At 44.5% G+C, this 23,503-nt stretch overlaps 1 protein-coding gene across 1 annotated transcript; it reads right to left on the bottom strand.

Moving 5' to 3' along the window:
- Positions 1-1,113: 1,113 nt before the first annotated feature.
- Positions 1,114-16,268, bottom strand: CCNJ (cyclin J). The gene is made up of 6 exons (XM_083149329.1): positions 16,054-16,268; positions 13,682-13,788; positions 9,596-9,806; positions 4,915-5,214; positions 4,659-4,818; positions 1,114-3,336 (listed from the first exon to the last, which is right to left on the bottom strand). Exons 2-6 carry the CDS (start codon positions 13,748-13,750, stop codon positions 2,922-2,924), a joined length of 1,155 nt encoding a protein of 384 aa, XP_083005455.1. The 5' UTR covers positions 13,751-13,788; positions 16,054-16,268; the 3' UTR covers positions 1,114-2,921.
- Positions 16,269-23,503: the final 7,235 nt, after the last annotated feature.

The following is a 23,503-nucleotide window of genomic DNA, read 5'->3' as shown; positions in this document are numbered from 1 at the left end:
AGTAAGCGAAGCTTGGAGCACTGCAATCCCCATTATGTCATGTTTTCTGGATTCGAGTGCGCTTTACATAATGTATAGCCTAATTTTTTACAATTACCAGTGTAAAAAATACTGAAAAGTAAAAATATAGGCATGGGTTTCAACAAGCAGATTTGCAAACATGGACTTGCCGTCCCCCCATTAATAATCTGCCGTTTGCAATTACCATGACAACCACAGTCTCATGACAGATGTGATTGGGATATTTATAGCATTAAAAAACACCCCTTTTTCCCACTGGGGTCACATGAATATGGCCAAAGACTAGCTTTCAGGTCAGAGACTTATACCCCTTTCACACCAGAAAATGCAGTGACTTACCCGGAAAAATGGTCCATGGATCAAGAAGGGACATTCCGGGTTGGCCCCTTTCACACCACCCATGTCCCTGCATTTTCTGGTGTGAGGGGGCAGCGGCGTCCAGACTGTGGGGATCCGGCCAGCTGCGGCAGGGTGCTTGTAGCACTATTTGCCAGGCAGCGGGGCGGGAAGCTCCGCTGAATTTGACATTTTTTGAAACTGGCCGGACGCTCTCAGCCAATCAGTGTCCAGCCAGTCTTTTCAATATGTTTTCATAGCTTGCGCTTCCCAGCAAATAGCGCTACAAGCGCCCAGCTGCTGCTGCCTGGAACCGGCTAAGTACCTTTCACACCAGCCCGTAACACAGGCTGGTGTGGCCCGGGAACCTTGCACACCAGCGCTAGTCGCGGGGCCAACCCAGGCATTATGGATGGTGTGAAAGGGGTATTATGGAACCAACAAAATAAAAAATAAAATACAGAAAAAATAATTTAAGAACAGTTAAATTAATATAAAAATAAGACACAGATGGATTTTGAAAATGTAAAACACGAAGCTATAAGACAACATCCATATAAGAAATTACTACCAGCCCACATTAAAGAGCTACAGAACTTGCTGTAAAAATACATTTTATGTGGAATTGTACTTTCGAAGGATTAGACCTTGAACCGTTCCTGATCTGACATTTCTGCCAGATGCTTTCTTTTGCAAAACTGAACAAACAGATCAAAAGTACAGCCATAGAAATGTAATGAAACTCAAAAAGAGCGATTAGGCAAACAAAAGGTTTATTTAAAAAAATCTGAAGTGCATAGCACTCACTCAGAATTATTTGTTGTGGTTTAATACTCCAACCTCCCCCACCAAAACCCACAACCTTTTGGCTTCTGCATTTGTAACATGTAATGTGGTTGAGTCCCTTGATGAACAGCTAAACATAGCTTTGGCTGTTTACATAATGATTATATCCTCGCACAACAAAAAAAGATAGTTACAGAATAAATAAAAATAAAATAAAAAAGTAGTGTTCTTAAACTTGAATCCTGCTGGCTTCAAAAATGATTTAAAAAAAAAAATAATAATGTACAGATGTAATGTATAATCATTCATAGTTGCTCCTTCTCTCCCTAAAGAACAACTCCAGTGTTAGTAATTAGCTTGGACGTTCTAGACTAGTTGGTGAGTAAAATAAACAAGAAACAAATACACACAAGTCTAATATTAAACTAAACTTCCTAAAAAAGTATTATCATCCGGCTCACACGTTAGCGGTTATTCAAGTTAGGACGGAGCTTCATAACATTGAGGTAGTTAAATAAAGACACTTATGAAGTCCTCAAATCTGGAATGCTATTCTATTATAAAATGAGGATCCTTACTATTTCGGCACTTCTCGATTAAACATAAACTTCCTAAGCAAACTGTAATTACTACCTAAATCATGATTAAAGAAGTTGAACAGGATTTACAAACCACATAAGGAAAGGAAATAAGAACAAACCATAATAAAATACACGCATTTTACAACTAGAATATTTGGACTCCATGACGGCAAGATTTAAATCATTCTTTTAATCCTACGGCTAAACGCATTTGTCTTCAAACTGGGGAGCATTCTACACCCTAAACATAAACCGTTAAATATATATCTATAGGTCCCGTTTTCTGGCCCTTTACAGGGACGTACACAAATGGTTTTACTATACGAGATCCCCTGTGTACGTCACGTGGAGGCAGAGAACTATACTTCAAGCTGAAGTCTAAGATTTGGTCGGTTTCATTTGGCTTGTAAAGTCATTACACTAACTATCATCTACTGCATTATATCCTTATCTAAAAAATAATCCAGAGAGCGGGCTTGCTACCGAATTTCCATGCATCATATAGGGTGCTTAGTTAGGACGACTGGATGCTACAATTCTGAAGAGCAGCATACAAATCAGAGAAAAGCAAAATGTATATATACACACAAGCAAACAAAAGCAAAAACGTATATATACGTAGGTCTAACCCTATGTTAAATAAAACACCAGCAGCATGATCGATAGCAAGTTATATATTATATCCCTGAGTTAGTGTGATATATTGCATAAAAAAATAAAAATAAAATAATGAGGTATAATGGAATCAAGAACAAAAATAAAAATTCAAAAAGTTTACCAGTAGAGAATGCTATCGGTAACCGTACATCCGATAAATAAGCACCACTGTGGGTGTTTGTAGATTTCGATGCGCTCAGGATCACGCGGGTGATTTGCAGAGCAGTTTGCGTGTTAACAACAGCTGACCTCTTCACGCAACATCGCTAAACATTAATACTGTAAATGTCCTTCATAAAATATTAAGGATGTATTCTGATGAAAGAAAAAAATATATTTATATTTATAAATCGTCAGATTCCCTGAAGATCTCGGTGTTCGGACAGTTCTTTAGCACCAGCAAGTGGCTTAGGAGTCTCACAATGAAAAGATCTCAGACCTTCTTGTAACAATGGAGCTCCCTTCTCAAAAAAACAAAAATAGGAACTGTAGAATTCACAGCATGTACTTTTTAGGACTTAAAGTTTCAGCAGACGTTCATCACCTCTCGAAGCACTGCGTTATACAGGAGTAGTGTCCATTCAGAGGAAACCCTCGGTTGTAAGACACGCCTATGCACGGTTTCACTTCTAAAGGCATGGCGGCTATTGAAACACTGGCAGCAGTCTGTAGGTGCGCCCGCGGCTGCATGCTGGTTGTGGTCAGGGCTGAGGAGCACGCCTGGAGGGGGAAAGCAGACGCGTGGCCTGTAGAAACGATCTGCTGGCAGCTTGGCTGTTGAGGAGCTGGGTGGTGGAAAGGCAGCTGGTGCTGCGAATGCAGGAATTGGGGAATGTGTTGCTGGATGTGGGCCTGCGGTGGAGCCGGTGACTGGGGCGGAAATAAACACGGTGCCGCCGAGTGGCCCAGCTGCGATTTGTGCTTGTTGGCTTCTTTGACATCATTGTCATGGGCACTAGAAGAAACCGAAACGGAAGATCATGAGAACAGCATCGGCTATGGGGGTTATTCAGACCTGATCGCAAAGCTGCTTTTTTCTCAAATGGACAAAACCATGCTGCACTGCAGGTGGGTCAGATGTAACATGAGCAGAGAGAGTTAGAGTTGTAGGAGAGTTATTTGGTTTCTGTGCAGGATAAATACTGGCTGCTTTTGTTTTTACACTGCAATTTAGATTTCAGTTTCAACACACCCCACCCAAATCTAACGCTGCACTCGTTACATCTGCCCCATCTGCAGTGAAACATGGTTTTGTCCATTCGAGAAAAAAGTGACTTTGCGATCAGGTCTGAATATCTCCCTATGTGGGGAATATAGTACTTCCCCCATAAGTAAATCAATCCTATAGGTCCCGAAAACAAATGTAAAATAAATCAGGTTCAGTGAGGTCATTCTAGTGTCAATTGTAGGGGTTTTCCTACATCCGTGCCTCCAACGTGCAGATTTTCATTCAGCCGCACTTTCAATTTGCCCATAAACTGTATCGCATGCCTTGGGATCCACACCTAGTCCCTGATTCAAAGATGGACACAATGATTTCCTGGCAAATTTGGCCAGAGAGGAATGGCCCCTAAAACAAAATCAATCGGCTGTGGCTTCAGCATAAATTGTGTAGAAAGCCACAATTGCAATGGTGCGTAATTCAGAATCAGATTTTAAATGACAAAACAAAAAGACAAACCGGTATAATATTCACCTTGAGGTATAACCGTCATTGAGCAGTGTCAGCAGATAAAAAGAAACAAAAAAGAAAATCAAATAAAACTACACAAATTATATAATATAATTATTCAGACTTATCGGGTGATTCTGGTTGGTTTGCAAAAGCAAACTCCTTCTTTAAATGGACAAATCCATGTGCACTGCAAGTGGGGCAGATATAACATGCGCAGAGAGAGTTGGATTTGGGTGGGGTGTGTTCAAACTGAAATCTAAAGTGCAGTGTAAGAATAAAACAGCCAGTATTTACCCTGCACAGAAACAAAATAACTCACCCAAATGTAACTCTCTCTGCACATGTTACATCAGCCCCACCTGCAGTGCACATGGTTTCATCCATTAAAGAAGCTCAGCGCTGAAACTTGTTGTATAAGTAGGAGGCGGTCTAGCCCACCTGTCAAATCGGTTACTATACAGACTGGTTCATAGAATCTGGCCAGGCAAACGCCGTATTGTGTAGAAAAGGAAGCTAGCAAATCCAAATTATGTTTCCACGGTACATAGAAGATGCGGTAACATGCAAGCTACACAAGAGTGCTAATATGCTCAGGAACTTACATGAGTAACCTCTCAATGCACGGCACAAGGATCTCCCAGGAATACACAGTGAGGCGGTGGAGCCTTGTGGGCCAGGATGGGGAAAGCCGTAAGATAATGCGAGAAGCTCCGACACACGCAGCAGCCACAAGTGATGGAACGTAATTTAAAAACATGTGATCTGTCAGGAAAGAGAAAAGAATTATAATGCATACTCATTTTTTGAGACGATCACGCAAGCCTCAACTCAGGAGATGCAATTACAAAAAGGATCTACCTTGCAGAGACACTTCCAAGAAATAGTCTGCATATTTTGCCATGTAGATTTTGGTCTTCTCGAGGCAGATCATGGGCCAACCATCGTGGAGGTCTGTGTCATGTACGGCAATGGACAAGTAGTACTCAATAAAATGGGCGGGAGTTGGGAGACACAGATTCCACTCAAAGGTTTCCAGCAGGAGAAGCTCCATATGAAGGAGGTTCTGTTTGGTCAGCACCAGGTTCATGTTCGTCATACACCCGAGGCTGTTCAGCTGATCTAACTTTGGCACTCGGTCTTCTTTGTCTTCAAATTTGCCTGCGGTTCGGAGAAAAATGGCATTAGTGAGCCACGTTTCCTTAGCGCCTTCATAGTAGGGGACTTGTGCCAGATACACAGCAAGTAATCTTATAGGGTCAGAAGCACTGAGCTTCAAAGTGATAAAATGGAGGGTGATAAACAACCAGCCAATTGGCTCCTACTTGACATTTTGTAAACACAGTCTGTGGCATGGCAGATAGGAGCTGATTGGCTGGCTGTTTTCCACTCTCCATTTGATCACATTTATTTGCAGTTTCTTATATAGCGCACACATATTCCGCAGCGCTTTACAGAGAATATTTGAACATTCACATCAGTCCCTGCCACAGTGGAGCTTACAATCTATATTCCCTACCACATACATGTACATACATGTACATGCACACACAGACGTTCTGGGGTTAATTTTTTGGGAGCCAATTAACCTACCAGTATATTTTTGGATTGTGGGAGGAAACCGGAGCACCCAGATGAAAACCCACGCAAGCACAGAGAGAGAATATACAAACTCCGCAGTTAGGGCCATGGTGGGTATTGAACCCATGACCTCAGTGCTATGAGGCAGTAATGGTAACCATTACACCATCCGTACTGCCCATGTGGTCTATAGTGTGTGTCCAGCATTACACATATCTCTTAACCAAAGCTGGGTAAACAACTAAAGATTAATCTGTACAAACGGTCTGGTGGTAACAATCATCTGGTAACATCAATCAACCATTTGCTCCCAAATGTTGGAAAAGCGTAAAATGATTCTACATATACATCTTCTAAACCAAGTGTATTTAATGAATGTATCATTTGCTTCCATAGATCACCAGATTAAGGGGGTTATTCAATCCTGACCCTAGCTCGTTTTTCGTTTTGCTCTCCTGTTTATCGGCAGGCGGGATTCAATGTCCCATCTGCCGATTGGCAAAAAAAGGTGAGTGTCAGCAGAAATGGCCGTGGATTGTCTCTGCAAAATGGGCCCGACTGCTTTTATAGTCAGGTCCGTTCTGACGAGAGGCCTTCAATGTGGCCGGGAAAGACAGCATAGAATATGCGGCCGCCACTAATTCCCCTGTCGGAAATTGAAAGTTCGACAGTCGGAATTCAATGTTCCGCCTGCTGAGTGGCGAAAAGGCGGCGTGTCGGCAACAATGGCGGTGGATTGTCTATAGACATCTGCGAATTTGACAAACCATGGCCGTTTCTGGAAAAAAACGTTTAAAGTCACAATCCGCCTTCAATGCCGTCGTATCCGACAGAATTGAATACGTGGCAGGTGCTATTTGCCCTGTCGAAAATAGCGCCCGGGATTGAATACCCCCCCCCCCCCCCCCCCAAGGTGTGTACTCTGCTCAACACATGAATCCTGAAGTCTATGGAAATCCTGGACATACTTCAAAGGGAGAGATGTATTAAACTTTGAAAGATCAAGCGTCATTAACCCCTTGAGTAGTATGCCCGGAAGTTTTCATGGCTCAGCTGCGCTGCCGCAGCGGGCTGTCCCGGAAAATTTCTGGGCATACCACTAACATACAGTAGGTGCGCGCGAGTGGTGTCCAGGTGTGCACCACTGGCGCAGCACCTCTAGAGCCCACCCCCGTTACAACCATGAAGTCCCCCCCCCATTACCTTTGCTCCGGCAATCGGCACGCCGGAGCTCCCCCGACCCGCCCGTCGTCACTCATTTTACAGTGACGTCAGCGGCAAGCTCTGGTATAGTCGGCGTGGCTCGGGGGACTTGGGAGCGCTCAGGCACCATAGTCCTCCCGAGCCGCCGCAACCATCCCCCAGCCTGCCACCGACATCACTGCTGAATGTGACAGGCGGCCGGCTAATGCAGTGGGGACACCGGCAGCAGGGAAGCTCCGGTGTACCAACGCCGGAGCAGAGGTGAGGGAGGCGGGGCTTATAACGTCCTGTGGTGGGTTTTGCTGGGGAAGGACAAACCTGCCCTGGTAGGTTTGTGCTGCCCCAGCAAAACCCACCACTCAAGGGGATAAAGCTGTAATTTTTCAAACACAGCTTATAAAATGACAGACACCGATTAGTTGGTACATTAACTGTCTCTAAAGTTTGATACAATACTGACACTGGGGTAAAGTGTAACCATTAACTGTAATTCGGAACAACCGAAATAATCATTCAGATCTATGGCTAACATCCCACTGTGACATCTAATGGGTATCATAGAAATGTCAGATCGACCCAAAGCCCATTATATACATGAATTAAGTTAATTGCGTAGTGGCCATATTCTTCTCCATTAACAGAGCATTTCATTGTGATTATTGGATTGACGTTCCCGATGAACACTCATTATATTGTTGCCTCATTCTAGAAATCAGCCGTATGTGAAACTGGAAGAACTAAATGCCATTGTGACAAAGGGGCTTTCAAAATAAAAATTAATAAATGAGAAGAGATGATTGAAGCCAGATTGCTGTGACAAGTGTTTAGCAGGCATCACAATGTATTCATTCTATGCACAAAACACACATTATTCAGCAAAATGCATACCAGTTACACGTCTGACACAACCAACGCACCGAGGCACTTCGACTAATACAAAGAACACCCCCATTACATGGATTGTGTGTGACCATGTCCCAGGCTGTACACACAATGTGATTTGGGCTATTTTGACCCCCCCCCCCTCCAAGCTGCCCATTCCTCCCTGCCGGCTCCCTGTGTACACACAATGAGATTCTGCAGCTATCTATAAGATATCGGAGGCCGCAGGGACCCACCATTGACTGGCAGGGAGGGGGAGCGTGTACACAGCATAACAGTCCAGGTTTTAGGATAGCCCACTTCAGTTATTTTGATTTGACTATCTGTGCTCAGACTGTTAATGTGCATACACACTGGCTGATATATCGGCCGAAATAACAATGCACCATCGGCCAGTGTATACGAGCAAAAAATCTAAATGGCGTCATTCATAGATCTAGTGTCGGCTATGCAACACAGCCAATGCCCGATATATCTAGAGATATCAGCGCATAGTGGTGCGTGTACGGGCAATCCAATAACTGCCCGTACAGCTGTAGCCGGGAGCTGCCGGTGATTGAAATCTCAGTGGGAGGGCGCATAATTTGGGATGTCAGTCAAGAGGATAGGGCAGCGTGTATGGAGAATACGCTGGCCCATTAGTCAGTAGCTATATCTGCAGACTGATTGATCTACAGATATATCTACTAGTGCATGCATGCCCAAACTATGGCCCTCCAGCTGTTGTGAAACTACAAGTCCCATCATGCCCTGCCTGTGTTTTACTATTAGGAAATGCTAAAACTATGGCAAGGCATGCTGGGATGAGTAGTTTCTAAACAGCTAGCGGGCCACAGTTTGGACATGTCTGTCTAGTGTGTAGCCACCTATAGTGTGGCTTGAAGATTAATGTTGGGTCAAAAGTCGAAATATCTAGATTCTAGCCCATAAGAACCAAAGTACCTCCACCACCATCTAGTCTTTGCACAAATGGGGGGGGGGGGGGGTGTTTTAAACAGTTTTATAGCTGCTGCAGTCCACTTAGCGTTATTCAATTGCTTGTAGATGGGGAATACATCTAAACCTTTCAAAATATTTCTTAGATGGACAAAACCATGTGCACTGCAGGTGAGGCAGGTGTAAAACCCCAACCAAATCTAATTATCTCTGCACAAGTAACACCTGCCTCACCTGCAGTGCACATGGTTTTGTCCATCTAAGAAATATTTTGTCGGAAAGAGTGAACTAGAATAAGGGCCTCAGTTCCTGCTGGAGCCTGCTGAAAAATAGCCCTGCCTATACTCAACTTGATACATTACAGCTGGATAGCCCACTGTCCCCCTATGGAAATCTCATAACGGACTCTTATTTTCTATGTACAGAAACTGGTGATCACCTGTTAAATAATGTGTTACATTTTATTTTGTTTGTTGAATGACACAGTGTTTTTTTATTTTATTTTATTTTAAAGAGCACTTCCCCCCTATGTAGTGCTATGATTACTGTGTGAACTGCCCCACAATCAACCCCCCCTCCCTGTACTATAGCTATAATGAAAAGTAAACAGCTAGGCAGTCTTCTGCTAAATGAGTTACAGCATGCCTGGACGTGAGCGCATGCTCCGGGGGACTAGAGACTGAAAATGCGGACAGAAGGTTAAACATGTTACAAGGCAATGTGAAATATCCATACAAAGTAGTAGTTTAATTCAAATAGGAATGCAGAGCTTAATAAAAAGTCAATCATAATAAAAAAAACATGCAGACATATATAAAAAATTAATTAAAAAAATGCTGCCTGATTGTAGGTGTTTTGCGTTACTTTTAAAAGAAAGGAAATGTTTTACAATGTTATTCAGTGACTTTAATTTTGACATCTGTAACCGTGTATTTCTTACTTGCTAACAGCAAACAGGATAAAGCCACGATGTGCAGCTGTTGGATGGAAATATCATATCGGTCCATGAAGAGGTCCAGCAGGTATACAGCAAGATGACGGGCAGTGGAGCACAGCTTAAACCGATTACTGACAATGGCTATCAGGTCTGCAAAGTAGCGTCTGAGGTTCAGCTGGGGAGACTGGCCTTTGTAGTTTGGGAGCTTCAATTCCTATGTAAACAGGAAACAGCAGAAGGGTCATTTAAGCCAGGAGGCAAGTGAACGAAATAATAGATCACAAGTATTTTACTGTATGGCCTTCAAGTTCTATACAGGGGGATGGAACACAATAAGTCATACCTATGTATGCACTGTTAACAGGCTTCTCGATTATGGACTTGTTCTGATTACAAAGCGAATGCAACAGGCACATATGCACCATGTAGATATGCTAGTACTGTGTTATATTAAACCGTATACAAGGACGCGGCCTTGTTCAGCTTTTCCCTATATAGCAGAAGTGAATGTGGCCCAAATCGCACAGTCCTGTAGTCACATTTCTGGGACATAGAATGAGAGCTTCTTAAAATCTGCTTGTCCGTACGAGTTGCTATACCTGGTTCACACGCATGGTTACCTGACACTATAAATGTCAGATGCTCCTATTCAATGCCACCCAATGGCTAAATGACGTTTGTTACTATGGCGGCATATAGAACTTAACGTTTGCATTTCCAGTCTAGCACACAGACAATGGGGGTTATTCTGCTCCGTTCGTTCGGACCCCTTCATTCGCAAGGGGTCCGATGGTGGGCATATGCACATTTCTGCACATACGCTGGGTGCGTGCGTCCACGGCGAACAGACCGTTCGCCAGGTGCACTTACCGAAGATAGCCGAGATGCATGAAGCGCTCCCATGGAGCGCCCAGCGTTTTATGGGCGTTCCCCATGAAAATGCTGGGTGTTCTCATGGTAATCGCCCGGTGACGTGTGCAGGCAGCTGACATCACTGGATGTCAGCTGCCCGCCCACTTCCTCCCGAATGTCCACACACATCTAATGCTGTGTACACAGCCGCATGATCCTGCTCATGAGCGGGTAGTCACAGGAACGTACGACCTGCTCATGAGCTGAAGGAGCCGCTGACCCGTACAAAAGAACCCCGATTTGATCGTGACCCGCACCCACTACAATGGTTGTTTCTCAGATCCTACCTGCAGCAGGTAGGATCTCAGAAAAGATCTAACAACCTGCGGGGCCGCACATCGGATCGGGATCGCATCAAACGGGCAGCGAAATGGCCCAAAACATGGCCGATTTACATACAATCGGTCGAGATTGTATCTAAATTGGCTGGTTTTGGGCCATATCGTCCTGGTGTGTACCCAGCATTAGGTTACCTGAGGATTTAGGGCGAGATGTATTAAAATACATCGCCACCCTTCGCGCCCCCCCGTCGCGATGCGAGCGCATATGTACTAACATATGCGGCTGGCATCGCGATGCGCTGACGGAGCCCCCCCCCCCCCCGCGATACCTGTACTGTGGTGTGTGGGGGGTCTCCGTCACCTCCCTGCTGCCTGGCTCTCCCCTCACGCCGGGGACAGCTAAGCAGGCTGCCCCCGGCGCCGCCTCCTCCTCCCCCCTGCAGCCGGAAGGATGTCCGGCTGCTTCACTAGGGGGAGGGGTTTACCTTCCCAAAGGTGGCGATACCCTTCAATGCGGTATCATTTTTGATACATTGGAAAATGCGGTAAAACCGGGGTTTTACCGCATTTTCCGTTTGATACATCTTGCCCTTATACACAAGCGGAGCACCATTCTCATTAGGGATCCAAGATTCATATAACAGATTCTAATATTGCAGCAACTATGGGCCCGGGTCAGGCCCCAGTGAATATTTTGTCTATAAAAACTAAAAAGTACATATTACAAGATATAGACAAATTACCATAGTAATACATTAACATTGTGCAGTCGCCGGTTCTAGGCTTCCATAATATTTTGGCCCACGCTAAACAATCTGAAGTGTTAATTAACAGTTTCTTATATATAGCGCACATATACAGTATATTCCACAGCGCTTTACACAGAATATTTGAACACTCACATGTACACACAGACATTCTAGTGTTAATTTCATCAGCAGTCAATTAGCCTGCCAGTAAATTTTTGGATTGTGGGAGGAAACCGGAGTACCCGGAGGAAACCAACGCAAGTACAGGAAGAATATACAAACTCCGCACACTTAAGGGGCATACACACGTAGAGATCTGTGCTAAGCAATTTTGCTAAGCAATTTTTCTGGTGTCAAGATCTCCCATGGAGAGCACATACACACGCAGAGATTTGTGCTAAGCAATTTTGCTAAGCAATTTTTTTAAGCAATTTTGCTTAAGCAATTTTGCTTAAGCAAAAAAAGGCCGGGTAGTGGTTCAGAATGAGAGATTGCGATCAGTATCTCTCATTCTGTACACACAGACAGATTTGCAGTCATTTGCTAAGCAATTTGACTAGATTGGGACTGCATGCACTGACTTAGTTAGCAAGAGATATTTAATCTCTCTAAGCATACACACAGAGAGACCTGTGCTTACTTTCTAAGCAATCTAGTCAGATTGCTTAGAAAATAGCACAAATTTGCTCCGTGTGTACACCCCTTTAGAGCCATGGTGGGAATCATACCCATGACCTCAGTGCTGTGAGGCAGTAATGCTAACCATTACACCATCCGCGCTGCCCCAAAGTGTTCTGTAAGCATGCAAAATATATTAATATATATTTTAAAAGTAGACACATTAACAGTTATAAAAGCGTAACTGAGCGAAGAACATAGGAGAAGTGCCTTGTACAAACACTCTCTTAGTGGGGTATTAATCAAAGCGCAGAGACTAGAGCTTAACTATTAGCCAAACATTTTGCAGGCGGAGTTGGAAAAAAATTACAGTTAGGAGCAGATTGGGTGGTAATTTATATCTTTCCATGTTTTGATAAATAACCCTCTTAGGCTAAATAAAATATTTATATATATTTTTTTCCACCAGGAACAAGCACAATAGTTTAACAATCTGAGGAAGATTTTGCTAGGTTTCTATGGATTGCCATGAAGATAAAATATACTGATTATACAGAATCCCTCCCCCCTTTTAAAGAACAGTTTATAGCACCAGTCACAGACACTGTATTCTAAACTTCTCACAATACATCCTCTTATTTTAGATTTAACATGCCTTAGGACTAATTGCATAGCACAGATTATATACGTGGCTGGGGCTGGGCAGAACAGCAATTCATCACATTAATTAATGTAGGTAACCACGGCAACCTAATCCACTCCACCAAGCTGCACTAGAAATTAAAGGGAGAAGCCAAAATTAAGTATTATATATTCTTCTTGATTTATACTGCGATTTTTAAAAGACAAAAGATGCAGGACATCTAAACTTTGCATTGCAGATCGAAAAAAGCAGAGGAAGAAAAGAGTTCAACAACTTCACACAGAACACTTGTGGCAAGGAAAAAAAAAAAGCCATTTGCAATTGCTAGCCAGTTTGCAGTCTTCAGAGACATCCCCCCGGCCCGCTGCTGAATAACAAAAGGGATTTAAACCATGAAGATATATTTGCAGCAGCGGCACACCAGGGTCTGGGGCAGGGAAGTATTCTCCTACACAAATGCCCTTAAGGAAACTGCAGGCTCCCTGCTACTTAACACTGGAGTGTGAAGCAAAGCTTGGGGAAGTTACCAGCTGGCCTTAACTCAGACACAGCTAGCAGACCAACAAGACAATAAAACACCAAGGATCACCCTTCAGCAACATCATTTACAGAGAGCAGGGACACAGGCCAATGACACCATATCTGCCCCCCACGCAGACACTAATACAATGGCAAAAATAACAAAGACCATTTAAAAAAAAAAAAACATATATACACATACATACATAATGGTTATTGGGGGCACATTTATTAGATTTAAAAACATTTAAAATTGCAATTAAAAGCAAGCTTTGGTCTTTTAATGCAAAAAAAAAAAAACTTGCATTAAAACTGCAGTATACAATTTTTTGCAAAGTCTGATTATACAGGGCATGATGAGACTTACTTTATACCGTAGAGTCTGATGGATGTCTGCAGCCAGCTGTCCCTTCCACCACAACCCTTCCAGCTCCATGGCATGGGGAAGTCAATAAGGCAAATTGCAGATCTAGTCTGCAATAGAAAAAAAAAAAAAAAAGAGGTTTTAATTTCCCCAGAACCTGCCCTGACAGAGCTGCCTGAGCGCACGGACTACTCACCCAAACTTTTACATACAATAGAGTTCCAAGGAGGGGAACTAGCAATACAATACACAGTCTCCCCAGACTTATTTGCACTTAATTAAAATCCCACCAGTAGGGTTTTATTTTAACCCTTTAGTCTCTTTAAAAAAAAAAAAAAAAAAAGATAATCCCCTGGCCCATCACACCTGTAGTGCTAATTGGCATTAGAATGAAAGCAATACTTTGTGGCTGCAATATGGGTCTGCAGCAGTCAGCAGCGCATGAGAAGATACATATACACAAATAATATATAGAACACAGAGAAATTATATATATATATATATATATATATATATATATATATATATATATATATATATATATATATATATACACACACACACACACACACATATATATACACACACACACACACAGAAAGAGCATGCAGGACATCTGTGCATATAGAGTACAAGTGATCCAAATAGATCCACACTGGGGTGGCAAAGGCACTGGCTGTAGATTATAGGGACAGGAAAGGCACTGGCTGCAGATTATAGGGACAGGACAGGCACTGGCTGCAGCGTTTAGGACATGCCGCAGATAATAGGGACAGGACAGGCACTGGCTGCAGCGTTTAGGACATGCCGCAGATAATAGGGACAGGACAGGCACTGGCTGCAGCGTTTAGGACATGCCGCAGATAATAGGGACAGGACAGGCACTGGCTGCAGCGTTTAGGGCAAACTGCAGATTATAGGGACAGGACAGGCACTGGCTGTAGCGTTTAGGGCAAACTGCAGATTATAGGGACAGGACAGGCACTGGCTGCAGCGTTTAGGGCAAACTGCAGATTATAGGGACAGGACAAGCACTGGCTGTAGCCTTAAGGGTACACTGCAAAGTGCAGATTATAGGACGGGACAGGCACTGACTGCAGCATTAAGGGAACAGTGCAGATTATAGGATGGGACAGGCACCGGATGCATCTTTTAGGGCAAGGTGCAGATTACGGAAATGGGATAGGAACCAGCTGCAGCATTTAGGGCATGCTACATATTATAGATATGGGAGAGGTGCTGGCTGCAGCGTTTACGACATTTTGCAGATTATGGGAACGGGACAGGCACTGGCTGCAGCATTGAGAGAACACTGCAAACTGCACATTATAGGGACCAAATGCAAAAGTTAGGGAACACTGCAAAATGCAGAGACACCAGCTGCATTGATTAGTGGGGCAAGCTGCAGATAATAGGGACGGGACAGGCACCAGCTCCATCGATAAATGGGGCAAACTGCAGATTATAGGGACGGGACAGGCACCAGCTGCATCGATTAGTGGGGCAAGTTGCAGATTATAGGGACGGGACAGGCACCAGCTGCATCGATTAGTGGGGCAAGCTGCAGATTATAGGGACGGGACAGGCACCAGCTGCATCGATTAGTGGGGCAAGCAGCAGATTATAGGGACAGGACAGGCACCAGATGCATCGATTAGTGGGGCAAGCAGCAGATTATAGGGACAGGACAGGCACCAACTGCATCGATTAGTGGGGCAAGCTGCAGATTATAGGGACGGGACAGGCACCAGCTGCATCGATTAGTGGGGCAAGCTGCAGATTATAGGGACGGGACAGGCACCAGCTGCATCGATTAGTGGGGCAAGCTGCAGATTATAGGGACGGGACAGGCACCAGCTGCATCGATTAGTGGGGCAAGCAGCAGATTATAGGGACAGGACAGGCACCAGATGCATCGATTAGTGGAGCAAACTGCAGATTATAGGGACAGGACAGGCACCAGATGCATCGATTAGTGGAGCAAACTGCAGATTATAGGGAGGGGACAGGCACCAGCTGCATCGATTAGTAGGGCAAGCAGCAGATTATAGGGACGGGACAGGCACTAGATGCATCGATTAGTGGGGCAAGTTGCAGACTAAAGTGACGGGACAGGCACCAGCTGCATCGATTAGTGGGGCAAACTGCAGATTTTAGGGACGATGACCCCCAGCCACTACATCTGCAGTTATAATGTAATCACCCGATACAGGATGGGCTGCGTGTTTAGCGTCTATAGGGGAGATAGCTCCTGCTGCAATGGGCAAGATGTGATGTGAAAGCACAGGCAGACTCCGAGTACAGCAGCAAATAAAACCCCCAGCAGAGCCCACACTCCCCGGGGAAGTTCAATGCAAAGCCCCGCCGACACCGACCTCAGTCAGTGGTCACCTCCCGAGCGCATATCGTGTCCCGTCGTGCTTCTCGCTGCCCCGGCCCCGTCCATCAATCGGCCAGGCTTCCCCCATCCATTGTTAAAGGGCAGAGCCGACTGTATACAAAGCCTCAGCTCGGACACATGCCGCTGGGGAGCTCCGCCAATAGAGAACTCCCTTACAAGTTCGGCTACCGCCTCCCACCAACCGCGAGGCGGCTTTCACAAAAGGGCTTTAAAAAAATAAAAAACGCATCGCCGCACCTCGGTACAGGTTTGAGCCCCGCAGGTTTCCGTAGGGGCCTGTGGGCGGCAGATGCCTTCTACGTCATGCAGAGGCCGGGGCTGGGGGTTGTTCAGACTGTGGGCGGGGCGTGACTTTCTGTAGGGATGACGCCCCGGGGAAATGTGTCGGCCGTTGGGCGGGGCTTGGCCGATGGATAGCGCGCAGCCAGCCGCAGCTGTGCCTATGAGAGAACGAGGCAGACAGCTCCCGGCGGGTCACCTAGGGACAACTGCACACACTGGGTGTCATGGCTGCCTCTCTATACTTGGTATTATTGTTATTGTGGCAGAAATACTAGTAACGTAGTAAAAACACAGCAATAAGTAATATAGAGTGCAGTATTAAATAATACAGGAATAATGTAGTGCAGTGATATACAAAACAGAAATAATAGATTGCAGTATTGTACAATAGGGTAATAACAGTGTGCAGTGATATACAGAACAGCAATGATAGCAGTATTTTGCTGAACAGTAATAATAACTAATACATTATACAGTACAGTAATAATTTGTAGAGTGCAGTAATATGGGATACAGTCATATTGTGGACCCGACTTAGGTCGACAGTCGTTTGGTCAACATCGTTGGGTCGACAGGCAACAAGGTTGACAGGGTTCTAGGTCGACATGGATGAAGGTCAACAAGTGTCTAGGTTGACATGGTTTTAGGTTGAGAAATCCATTAAGACGACATGGGTTTTTTGTGCTGACAGATATTTCATGCCCTACCATCCACTAGGGAGTGGTGGGAGAATAAAATAGTGCCCAAAGCATAGTGAGAGAAGCAAGGGGCTGCGGTTGACTTCCAGCTGTGTCCATATCGACTGTGTTGACATTCGGGTAAAAAAAAACAGTGAAAAAACCAATGTCGACCTTGCGACCTGTCGACCTAACCCATGACGACCTAATGTATTTGTCGACCTAAAACCCATGTCGACCTAGACACCTGTCGACCTTGACCCATGTCAACCTAGAACCCTGTCGACCTTGCTGCCTGTTGACGTCCTAATGACTGTCGACCTAAATCGGTCGACAATACGATCCACACCCAGTAATATACAGAGCATTAATAGTAATAGAGTGCGGTAATATACAGAACAGTAGTGATATAGTGCAGTAATATGCCGATCAGTAACAACTAATAGAGTGCATTACTGTACAGTACAGTAATACTTTGTAGAGTGCAGTAATATACAGAGCAGTAATAATAGAGTGCGGTAATATACAGAACAGTAATGATATAGTGCAGTAATATGCTGATCAGTAATAACTAATAGAGTGCATTACTGTACAGTACAGTAATAATTTGTAGTTTGCAGTGATGTACAGAGCAGTAATAATAGAGTGTGGAAATATATAGAACAGTAATGATAGAGTGCAGTAATATGCCGAAAAGTAATAACTAATAGAGTGCCGTATTATACAGTACAGTAATAATTAATATAGTGCAGTTATATACAGAGCAGTAATATACAGAGCAGTAATAAATATACAGTACAGTAATAATAATAGAGTGCAGTTATATACACAACAGTAATAGAGCAGTAATAAATAACAGTAATAATAATAGAGTGCAGTAATATACAAAACTGAAATACACAACAGTAATAAATATGCAGTAAGTACAGAAATACTATACACATTACAGAAATAATTGAGAACAGTAATAAATATACAGTACAGTAATAGTAATTGATTGCAGTCCTAATTTACTAAGTGGGGGGTTTTGTTTGCTCAAAAGAAAGCAAACAGAAGACAGAAAAAAGGCTTTGTGGGCGCACTGTTATTTTTATGTATGTGAGATTGGTTAAAACTTAGCTTTTATTTTGATCTTTTAAGATAGAGTAACAAGAGCTGTTAACAATAAGGAGAAATTTACTAAAAGAAAATTAGATAAAATTAGATAAAATGTAGTGTGATGGCTTTTGATGCTATTCACACCTTGATCTCCATTCTGCGCATCACGTCCTTGTCATCATTGACATAGATACAATGTGATTATGGGTGATTTTGGTCCCTTAAATAATATCGGTTTAAATAACCCATAGGGATTTGTTGCCCCAGCAACAGTGATATCGGTATTGACAGCTTGTATTGCTCATGCAGTAGGCGTGTCCAGTACAATTTATTAGGGATAGATATGCCCTTTATTTATAATACACCAGTTGTTCTTCAGGGGTCTCCCACCTGAATACTGTTCTGGCCCGTCACTGCTTAGCTTCCAAGTTCGGGAAGTTTTTGGGCAGTCCAGTGAGGAATGGTGGTATTTTCAGGCCTACTTTCAGACCAGACAATTATAACGGTGGAAACCGTCGCTAGCAATCATTAGATTTACTGTAATTTATGGTCAAACCAGAATAGGAGCCAAAATCACGCATACTATCAATAACCATGGGCAATTGGCTAGGGTGATCAGTCATTCCGACCATTAGATCGTCCGCATATAACGAGATGATATTAGTATGCAGCAATCGTCTTTTACTGTCTAGTCCCAAGATTGAGCGTAGTTTACAAGCTATTGGCTCTATGGCGATTGCAAATAATAAGGGTGAAAGGGGACACCCTTGACGAGTGCCCCTAAAGAGTGAAATCGGACCAGACAGGTATCCGTTAACTAGAACTCTAGCTTTTGGGGATTGGTATAACAAAAAAAAAACATTTGATGAACCTAGGGCCTAGTCCAAAGGCCGATAGCACTTGTCTTAAATATGGCCACTCAACTGAGTCGAATGCTTTATTAGCATCGAATGAGGCAACAGCGACACTGTACCCATTTATATCCGCCATCTGCAAAAACATAAACAATCTATGCAGATTTATGACTGTGGATTTTCCACTCATAAATCCGACCTGGTCTGAATGTATAATCTTCCTGATCACGGCATTCAATCTACTGACAAGAATTTTAGCAAAGATTTTTGCATCTGTCGTGATCAGGGAGATTGGTCGGTATGAGTCCACCAACTTTGGGTCTTTTCCATTTTTCGGAATGACCGTTATAATAGCCTCTGTCATGGAACTGGATAGTCTGCCTTCCAGCTCCATTTCCTGGAAGAATCGTAGTAGGTTAGGGGCAAGAGTTCCAGCAAACTTTTTATAGAACTCACTGGGCAGCCCATCCCCACCGGGAGCTTTTCCCGTCGGAAGGGACTTAATTGCCGCTACTACCTCTTCAATGGAGATAGGCGCGTCCAGCAGGCCCCTATCTTCATCGGAGAGAACTGGAAGACTAATACTTTCGATATCTATGTCCTCATATACAAGTTTTGTATTATAAACCTGGGTTAAGTGTTCGCAAAATGCTGCAGCAATATCTGGAGCAGAGGTGACCGTAACTCCCGTGTCTAGACTTAATTTCGTGACAATAGTTGACGGCTTATCTAGCTTAGATAGGTAGGTCGTGTATTTACCGGCTTTGTCGATATTCATGTAAAATTTATGCGAGTCGATTAGTACCTTATGAGCCATCATGGTCTGCAGGTGTTCGACCCAGACATGCTGGGCTTCCAACCATTCAGTTTTTGCACCTTCTGTGTGCTCTCTCAGAAATTTCTGTTCCTTCACTACCAACTGGTTTTCTAACAGCAAAGCGGCATCACAAAGTTTCCGTTTTACTTGCGCTATTTTTTTCAAGCACACCCCTCGCATAAAAGCCTTAGATGAGTCCCAAATTATTGAGGATTAGTCAAAATTGTCTCCAAAAAAACCGTCAACCAATGAGCGGAACTCCTTGCCATTGTCAAACTGAGAGAGCCACGATGGGTGAAGTTTCCAAAGTTTAATGCCTGTACTGACCATTGGCTCAATCTGTATCCGAACCGGCGAGTGGTCTGATATTCCACGGCGCATGTATTCTACTGCCGACACCTCCCCAAGCACATTTCTAGACACAAGAATATTATCTATTCTTGAGAATGTATTGTGGGGGGGGCGAATAGAATGAATATTGTTTCACTCTAGGATGCCTTTTCCGCCAGGCATCCCACCAGTCAAACTCGGACACAAACTGAGCCAATTTCGTTTTTGTGTTGGACCCACCCCCTTTACTGTTCCACCTGTCGATATCAACGTTCACTACGGCATTAAAGTCTCCCAGACAGATAGTGTAACAATCAGAACGAGCAGCAGCGAAATTAACCGCCAGACGTAACACCTCAAGCGAGAAAGGGGGAGGGATATATATAGCAAGGATACAATACCTATTGGACTCAACCAACCCATCTAGGAATACGTATCGACCCGACGGGTGACATTCTATGGTTTGACATAAATGCGCATTTTTTTTATCGCACCACTTCGCACTTTTGAAAATCGCAAGATTGGCCCGTTTTTTGCATATTTAATGAGATGCGAAAAACGGCCCAAATACTGCGAATTGGTGCGAGTTGGTGCGATGTGTTTAGTCCTGAAAATGTGCGATTTTCATGTCTGAAAATCGCACGTTTGCAGGAAATCGCAAATTAAAATAAAAAAAAACCAGCGCAGGGTCCCCGCCAGACCATAACCAGCCCCGGGTGACATAAAATCAGGGTCCCCGACAAATAGGGGTCCCCTTGATTTAATGAAACCAGCACCAGGCTCAAGGTCCGGCGCTGGTTCCCGAAATACGGGGGACAAAATGACTAGGGGTCCCCCGTATTTTAAGAAACCAGCACCAGACCCAACCAGCCAGCAGGGTAATGCCACAGCCGGGGGACACTTATTATATAAGGTCCCGCGGCCAAATAATTATCCCCCTGGCTGGTCAGCATGGGCAGGGGTCCTGGGGAAGTGGGGACCCCCCCAATGAAGGGGTCCCCCCCCCTCCAGGACTTACCAGCCCATGCTGAAAGTCCGGGGCTGTCCCCGATGCCCCTGGGCGGTGGGCATCGGGCTGATGGATAGTGTAAAAAATAGAAGAAAAACTATTGTTTTCTACTGTAGAACTATGAGTCCCAGCAAGCCTACCCCGCATGCTGGGACTTGGAGAACCACAAGTCCCAGCATGCGGGGCAATAAAGGGCCCGCTGGCACTTGTAGTTCTACAGTACAAAAAATAGTTAAATAAAACACACTGACACCCTGAAAAATAAAAGTTTAACACACACACTGATACTTACCTACCTTGAGCCAGTAGGTCGGTCCCTGGATCCGGGGCTCCTGGACAGAAGAGTCGGCTCCTGATTGGCCGCTAGGCGGCCAATGGAATCATTCTGAGAAGAGGCGCGGAAGATGAAACATCTCTGCGCCTCTTCAGTCCGTGAGCGGGTACCAGCCGGGAGCAGCGCGTCTGCCGGAGAAGATGCCGATGTCGTCGCCGGGGACCAGGTGAGTAGGATTTCCTTCCTTAGGTACCCCTTTTGGACTTCTTCGGATCCTGGACCGCGGAGACATCAGCCCTGGAGCCCAGGACCCCGGACCAGCCCCGGAACCAGGACCAAGGCCCCGGAACCGGACTCTTCTGTCCAGGAGCCCCGGACCCAGTATCCAGGGACCGACCTACGGGCTCAAGGTAGGTAAGTATCAGTGTGTGTGTTATGTGTGTATTAAACTTTTATTTTTCAGGGTGTCAGTGTGTTTTATTTAACTATTTTTTGTACTGTAGAACTACAAGTGCCAGCGGGCCCTTTAATGCCCCGCATGCTGGGACTTGTGGTTCTCCAAGTCCCAGCATGCGGGGTAGGCTTGCTGGGACTCATAGTTCTACAGTAGAAAACAATAGTTTTTCTTCTATTTTTTACACTATCCATCAGCCCGATGCCCACCGCCCAGGGGCATCGGGGACAGCCCCGGACTTTCAGCATGGGCTGGTAAGTCCTGGAGGGGGGGAACCCCTTCATTGGGGGGGTCCCCACTTCCCCAGGACCCCTGCCCATGCTGACCAGCCAGGGGGATAATGCTTTGGCCGCGGGACCTTATATAATAAGTGTCCCCCGGCTGTGGCATTACCCTGCTGGCTGGTTGGGTCTGGTGCTGGTTCTTAAAATACGGGGGACCCCTAGTCATTTTGTCCCCTGTATTTCGGGAACCAGCGCCGGACCTTGAGCCTGGTGCTGGTTTCATTAAATCAAGGGGACCCCTATTTGTCGGGGACCCTGATTTTATGTCACCAGCACCGGCTCAATGAGCCCGGGGCTGGTTATACTCTGGCGGGGGGCCCCGCGCTGGTTTTTTATTTTATTTTAACTGTTTAAACTTATTTTTACACCAGAACCCTGCACAGATCATTGCGATCTGTGCAGGGTTCTGGCTAATTCGCCCATCAGAACCTGGTCTGATTTTTGGGCGAATTATAGACACACTTTATACAAATCGCATACCATTAAATATGCGATTTGTATACTTTTTCATGTGAAAACATCTGGATGCGATGTGCTGCAAAAAGCAGCCATCGCATTTCCAGTGTGTCCAACTTGTTGGCCAAAATCGCACTTTTTTCCCATTTTCGCAGCTCATTAAATATGCGAAAATGGAAAAAAATGCGATTTCGGTCGTTTTTGCGAAAAAAATCGCAAAAGTCTAATTATCTCAACCCATAGAATGTCACCCGACGGGTCTACATCAGATGCCAAGAGCTCAAAGGCGGTATTTTTTTAATAATAACCGAGACACCTCGGGCAGATGAAGAAAACTGTGAATGAAAGGCTCTTCCAATCCATGGTCGCCGCAGAGATGCCACCTTATCCCCAAAGATGTGAGTTTCCTGGAGACAGATGACATCTGCCGAGGCCACCCAGCACTGGTTAAGCACTAGAGAACGCTTGATTTTCTCATTCAGGCCCCTCACATTCCACGTCATAAACCCGACCATAACAGGAATTGTGTATTTTTTACCAACTGGACGCAGTAGCCTATTAAGCAATCATGTTTGTTAATGAAAGTTTGTTGGAAAGAGATAATTCTTTTTTTTTATTAAATATTAAATTTGTATTGATAATTTCAACACAGTACAAATGTATCGATAACAGTAAACCGTCGATATTTTGTAAAAACATAAAGGGGGAGTGAGACAAATTAGGGGAATGGGGAGAAGGGGGAGGGGACACTCTGAGCAGCTACAATTGCCGGTCACATGTGTAGAGAAAAGCAACCCAAATCCGTCCATTTATGTGCCTGCGAAGGAAACCAATTACATGAGAGAGGTTCGCCAAACAAGAGGGATCTCGGACATTGGAACATATTGTG

Source organism: Crinia signifera, chromosome 6 (assembly GCF_055691185.1).
Source record: "Crinia signifera chromosome 6, ASM5569118v1, whole genome shotgun sequence".
In the NCBI taxonomy this organism is placed as follows: Eukaryota; Metazoa; Chordata; class Amphibia; order Anura; family Myobatrachidae; genus Crinia; species Crinia signifera.
The sequence above is the reverse complement of the archived record's forward strand: the minus strand, read 5'-3'. Positions and strand labels throughout refer to the sequence as shown.

Coding starts and splice junctions, on each gene's coding strand:
- CCNJ (XM_083149329.1), bottom strand. CDS start 13,750: ATGGAGCTGGAAGGGTTGTGGTGGAAGGGACAGCTGGCTGCAGACATC. Junction 9,807..13,681: donor ATCAGACTCTACGGTATAAA/GTAAGTCTCATC, acceptor CTGTTTACATAG/GAATTGAAGCTCCCAAACTA. Junction 4,819..4,914: donor CTTGGAAGTGTCTCTGCAAG/GTAGATCCTTTT, acceptor CTTTCCTGACAG/ATCACATGTTTTTAAATTAC.